Here is a 6,100-nt window from a genome sequence, read left to right on the forward strand (position 1 = left end):
ATTATGAGAAATTACTTGAATTCGGAATTATCAAAGCTAAACAAAAAACACCATTAACGTCTTCTACAAAGCTTCAGTTTCAACTCTGCATGAACCATCTCACTCTGCGTATATAGATTTCTATATAAAAAAATAAATATAAACGTAAACAATCATACAGTTTCTTATAGAAATTCTTCATTTTTCTTTGAATTTCACAAATGGCGGGTCTTTTCGCTACTCTAAGAAGACCCACCAACATTTCTTCTTCGAATTTTCAATCATCCTCTGTTTTTGCTTCTCGTTTTCTCTATTTACTCACCGTTATTTCTGTATCGCTTGCTGTTTTCGCTTTCGTTCTTCAATGGCGTGGCGGGTTACCCGACCCGACTACCCGATGGATACCCGGTGACGATCCGAATGAGGCTGGGTCGAAACCCGTACGGTTATCGTCTTCTTCGTCTGGTTGTGCAGATATCCTTGGACAGAGCCGTACGGCGTCGTTTCCGTATTTCAGGGATTGGAAGTTTAATTTCGGGTCGGATCTTAGACCGAAGGTTCGTTTTTATCAAGTTTTATTTATTCTTTTTCAGAATCTTTTATACAAATAGTCATACAGATTTACTGTTTATTTTTTTATACGAGTTATCTTTTTGTGTTTGTTATTGATAACTTCATGTTGAAGTACTGCTTTAAACTTTTATTAGTTTGAAGAAAAATGGACATGTTTATGTTTTTTATTAGCCAAGTGTCTTTTTTGGTATTGTGGATGAATTGTGAAAAAGTTCATTTGATGATGATGGGGTCCACCTGTTTGATAAAATCAAAGTTATTTGTTCTTGGCATTTTCTGATTGTATAGAATCAGGCTGCTGCGTAAACACCAGACTCCACTTGTGAGATTAGGTTGTGTTAGAATCGGGTCGTAAGGCTGCGTGTACACCAGACTCTACTCGTGAGATTACGCTGTGAATGTTTGATAGAAAAAAGACATTCTTGAAATGGTAGCCAGGGCAAAGCTAGCAGTTGCAGAATTTTGTAGATTTGTATTCTAGGCAGTTGATAAAAAATAAAGCATTTTGAAAGGATAAGCTAATTCCTTTTACTGTTGATAAAAATAAAGCATTTTGAAAGGATATGCTATTTGTACCATTCATACTTCAACATTCTAAGTAGGTCGTTTGGTTGTTGATTAGAGTAATGCAGTTATTAGTAACGTAGGTATTAGTTATGTAGAGATAGTTATGCGAGGTTTAGATATTTCCATCTTCTATACTGCATAAAGTAGTGAATAGATTTCCTTTTAACTTATACGCATGATTCTAACTTGCTAACCAAAAATCGTATTTAGTGTGTTGAATTTTATACATTAGCAAAAAATTACTGCCAAATATGGTACAAGTTATGCGGTGATTTAATACATGAATGAATCACCTCCTAACCAGCAACCAAACGACCGCTAAGTACATATTTTAGTGTTGGTTTTGGCTCTGTTCATGCTTTTAATGAGTGCAGTTGTGCTGCAGAATTTCCCCCTCATTTTTTCCTATGTTTTTCTCTAAATGAAGAATTCCAATCTTATAGTTACTGTAAACGTCTCAAATATTTAAGTTGAGCTTTGCTATTCTTTTCCCGCTACCCTCTTTATTTTCGTGTACTTAGATTATTCTACATCAGTATCCTAAGAGGCTTGTTACCTTTGCTTGATGTTAGATATCAATCACTACAAGTACGTCCGCTGGCTTAGAGCAGATCCTACCCTGGATGTTTTATCATAAGGTCATCGGCGTGACAAACTTTTTCCTGTTTGTGGAGGGAAAAGCTGCATCTCCCAATGTATCTAAAGTGCTAAAATCTATTCCAGTAAGTGTTCATATCTCCTTAATATTTCCATTATCATTGTTTTATCTTGAACGTTCTGTTTCATCACTTCTACTGTTTTGTGTATTTGGACTTGACGTATTTCATCTCTTGATTAATATACAAAATGTGTGTACTCTGCAGGGAGTAAGAGTTATATATAGAACAAAAGAGCTAGAGGATGTACAAGCCAAAAGGTAACTGATCTTTGCATATATATATATATATATATATATATATACACATTTTCTGTGCCTAAACTATGAAGATGAGGTCTTCATTCAGTAGAGTAGACGTTATTTCCTACTGCTTTGAGAAATGTTTTTTATCCCTTCTGTGGGTTTTATGTTCTTTATTTAGCCTCGTATCATTCAATTTCTTTATGTTGCTAATGGATGCACATAATAGTCGAGGATAGAAGCTATTTATCCAAAGCAAAGCTTATAGAAGAACATATGTTAGCATGGGTTAACAAGTTTCCAGAATTTGTTGGGAGTTCCTTACATAGCAACATATTATATATCAGGAGTAACTACAATGCATGGGTGGAGGGGGTTGATGTGGACCGACTAATTTACCTATTAATAGCAAGCAGTAATTACCCAGGGTAGCGGTGACAACAGATTCTCTATTCTATTTGTGTCTTGAGACTAATAATAGACTTGGTTCCTTGAAGGGAAAGAGGGAAGGTTAAATGAGAGTAAAGTTCATTGATTATCTCCCCTACGTGGATCACTGAGCATTTAATTCCTTTATTTGGTATACTGGAAGGTAAGTACATAAGACATAGTCTTCTCTCATCCCCCTTACTAAACAAGAGAAATAACTCTTTCACCTCTCGTCTTCCAACCCTTTCTCCTTTCAACCCAAGCGACATTGTACTGACGTATATTTCAAGTCATTCATCCTGAGTAAGCTTGGATCTGTTGTGACTTGTGAGTGTTATATGACTAATGTACTGAACAATTGGTGTCGGAGCATAAAAGTGGAACCTATTATAGCTTTTGTCTTCTTGTCTTCTTATTATTTATAAGTGAGATAAATTTATTCGGCAGAGATTTCTAAAGAAGGAACTTTCTTTTCCACAATCTTGACTTCTCTAATTTCAAAATTCCTGGAATAGTTGAAGGCATTTAATATCAGATGGCAATAGACTTTAATGAAGAAGTGGTGTGATTATTCAACTTACAAACTTAAATAAAACTAAATTTAGAGAGTGAGATTTCTGTATGGGCTAGTAGACATGCTCTGTTCCCTATGTTTCATCTGAAATCTCTATAAAGTGAGCTTATTATTTGATATACTGATGATCTATAATGTCTTGTGTCCTAGTCGGATTTGGAATGAAACGTGGCTGGCTGGATTCTTTTACCAACCATGCAACCACGAGTTATTTGTCAAGCAGACTCTTAACATGGAAATGGCCATCGTCATGGCAAGGGTATGATTGCAATAACTTCATCTGTTTCCAGTTATGGTAACCTTTTGATCCACTTCATTGCCTTGTAACTCTACAGGAAGCTGGCGTGGACTGGATCATTCATCTTGATACCGATGAGCTAATGCATCCAGCTGGAACTAGTGAGTATTCTTTACGGAGACTTCTGGCAGATATACCTGAAGATGTCGACATGGTCATATTTCCTAACTATGTAAGTAATTGAGCTTGTTCTAGGCTGTCTTCTAACTGTGTCTAAGCATGTAATTACATGCACGAATAGTCAAAACGCATGCATTTGCTTCGTTTTCATTTTCTGCTGTCTTTTTTCTTGTTAATATCTTCTCTGATGATGGCAAATATTTCAGGAGAGCAGTGTTGAGAGAGATGATGTGAAGGAACCTTTTAGTGAAGTAAGATATCTTTCACTGTATCCTTTTTTCTTATCTTTCAAGTTCTAGTGTTAAATTCAATCGTTTGTCTAGGAACATCCTCCACCGCTATACGTGAATAGGTTTAGACTTGCTTAAAATAAATTTGGATAATTCTATTACCCAATACTTGAGAATGGAGCAACAGCTAGTAGTCAAAGAGGCATCTCTTTCCAGACGAATGAAAAAGAAGGTTGCGTTGGAGTTAGACACTGTGGAGGCAAGAAAGTAAAATTGTACCTTGCGAATATATGGAGCTTGAGTGTTAGACCTTACTCTTTGTTTGTAGCAGCCAGAATTTCTTAGAGAAAGTTTGCGTAGTCTGTAATTTGTTTTAATTATGCAAGTTCTTTTAGACTGTTTACCAGTAATACATCTGAATCATGTGGTAGGTCTCGATGTTCAAGAAGAATTATGATCATCTCACAAAAGAAATGTACTTTGGAAACTACAAGGAAGCAACTCGTGGTAATCCTAACTACTTTTTGACTTATGGAAATGGCAAATCAGCTGCTCGAGTTCAAGATCATCTTCGTCCTAATGGTGCTCATAGATGGCACAATTACATAAAAAGCCCAAAGTATGCTTGTTCTGCATGTAACTTGTTTTCCTTTTATCTCTATTTCGTTTCTTATTTATTCCCAGTCCTCTAGAATCACTGTTTTATCGAAGTTGACAACACACTCGTAATGTTTGTCATGTTTTTTCACTTCTTCGGTGTAATTGTCTCCACTTGTATAATGAAAATGTATTTTCTTATTATTGTAGAGAGATCAAACTGGAAGAGGCTGCTGTTCTGCACTACACATACCCCAAGTTTTCAGATTTAACTTCACGACGAGATCGTTGTGGATGTAAACCTACAAAAGAAGATGTGAAAAGATGCTTCATGCTAGAATTCGACAGAGCTGTGAGTAATATGCAGGCTGTTGTTAAACAAATGTTTTTAGGGTCAAAATTATTCCTTTGTTGAATAATTTTCATTTTTACATTGCAGGCTTTTATAATAGCTTCAACTCTGACAGAGGAGGAGATGCTTCACTGGTAATAATTCTTTTAACTTCATACCTTTGAATTCATGCTAATCCGTATACTACTTATTTTGCGAAATCCTTCCCTTGTTATACGGTAAAATCTAATTTCATACTGATCAGTAGTCCGCGTGGTGCTTGATTTCTTCTTGGTTTGTATCTTGGAAATGCTGACAGAACCGTTACTGGATCAGGTACCGTGAACATGTTGTTTGGACGGATAAAACACTCATCCAGAAGCTTATCAAGAAGGGCATATTGACGCGCATATATACTCCCATGGTAAGATCAACTTATACTTGATTGCGAAAGCTCCTTTGAGTTTATATTGAGGGCCATTCTGCCTAAGAAGCTGAATTCATAATACCTTCTCTTTTTTTTCTGTCTGTGTAGGCCATTGTACAGGGTTTGAAGGAATCTGGCGTTTTCGTTTCTGTTATTGCTTCAGCACATAGAGATATCATAAAAGATGAGTCTTTATCTTCTGCTGGAAACAGAAATGCTTCCGGATATCCTCATATTACTGATACTTTTCCGAGAAAGATGGGTCGTATATTGGAACCTCAATCAACTGCAAGGAAATTCGTGGAGTTCAGTAAAACTGATCGTCAGGCAATTCCACCCGAATCACCTCCTGGCATGGATGGAATTGATCTCACAGTTACAAAATACCTTCTGAACAATAGTTCTTCTTGAAGAAGTATACTTACATACCCCTCTTGGGAAAATAGGTGTACATTAGTTGTGTCATACTGGAATTGTTTCCATAGAGAAGTTCGATATGTATACATGACAGAATGTTTTGGAGAATGACAATTTTATTGATGGTCTGAGATTGAGCAGAGACTTGACATTAATTGCAAACAAGAAATTTGAGTTTCTTTTCAAACTTTAACCTGAACAGTACTAGCAATCAGATAAGTAGAGATTAAGAAATAAAAGTATATTTATTCATTTGATTATATGAAACAATTTCACTTACATAAATATATTTGTGTAATCAAAACTACCTATATATTTTTAACAAGAATTAGACTAAGAAACCAACTCAGATAGCCATTCCTGGTTTTCTCCCATAAAGTCATCAAAATCACCTAACTCATCTATTAATAAGCACTCGTTGTTGTTTAAAACACCAGTGAATGTTGGATCAACTTGATAATCTGATGATGCACCAGCTGTTGTCTCTTCAACATTCTGCACTTGCTCTTCCTGATATGTTGACAACTGGAGTTGATCACCATATCCTGATTCATTAGGCCACTGGGGTTGTGTTGTCATATCGTTTATCTTCTCATCATCACATCCAACATATCCTGATTCAATATTTTGCAATGACTTCACCATCTGTTGAGGAAGTTG

The 6,100-nt window shown here is 35.9% G+C and overlaps 1 protein-coding gene across 1 annotated transcript; it reads left to right on the forward strand.

The window, feature by feature from the left end:
- The first annotated feature begins 200 nt into the window (after window positions 1–200).
- LOC102589348 (glycosyltransferase-like At2g41451) lies at window positions 201–5,565 on the forward strand. Its single transcript, XM_006351177.1, has 11 exons — window positions 201–536; window positions 1,692–1,841; window positions 1,983–2,035; window positions 3,171–3,279; window positions 3,356–3,490; window positions 3,645–3,689; window positions 4,100–4,287; window positions 4,476–4,617; window positions 4,705–4,751; window positions 4,933–5,020; window positions 5,132–5,565. Exons 1-11 carry the CDS (start codon window positions 201–203, stop codon window positions 5,432–5,434), a joined length of 1,596 nt encoding a protein of 531 aa, XP_006351239.1. The 3' UTR covers window positions 5,435–5,565.
- The last annotated feature ends 535 nt before the right edge of the window (window positions 5,566–6,100 follow it).

Source organism: Solanum tuberosum, unplaced genomic scaffold (genome assembly GCF_000226075.1).
Source record: "Solanum tuberosum cultivar DM 1-3 516 R44 unplaced genomic scaffold, SolTub_3.0 scf00129, whole genome shotgun sequence".
Classification (NCBI taxonomy): Eukaryota; Viridiplantae; Streptophyta; class Magnoliopsida; order Solanales; family Solanaceae; genus Solanum; species Solanum tuberosum.

What these genes read in the sequence shown, in the direction of transcription:
- LOC102589348 (XM_006351177.1), top strand. Translation starts at nt 201, where the DNA reads ATGGCGGGTCTTTTCGCTACTCTAAGAAGACCCACCAACATTTCTTCT. An exon ending in GGTCGGATCTTAGACCGAAG is followed by an intron (nt 537 to 1,691) that starts GTTCGTTTTTAT and finishes GCTTGATGTTAG; the next exon opens with ATATCAATCACTACAAGTAC. An exon ending in GAGGAGGAGATGCTTCACTG is followed by an intron (nt 4,752 to 4,932) that starts GTAATAATTCTT and finishes TTACTGGATCAG; the next exon opens with GTACCGTGAACATGTTGTTT.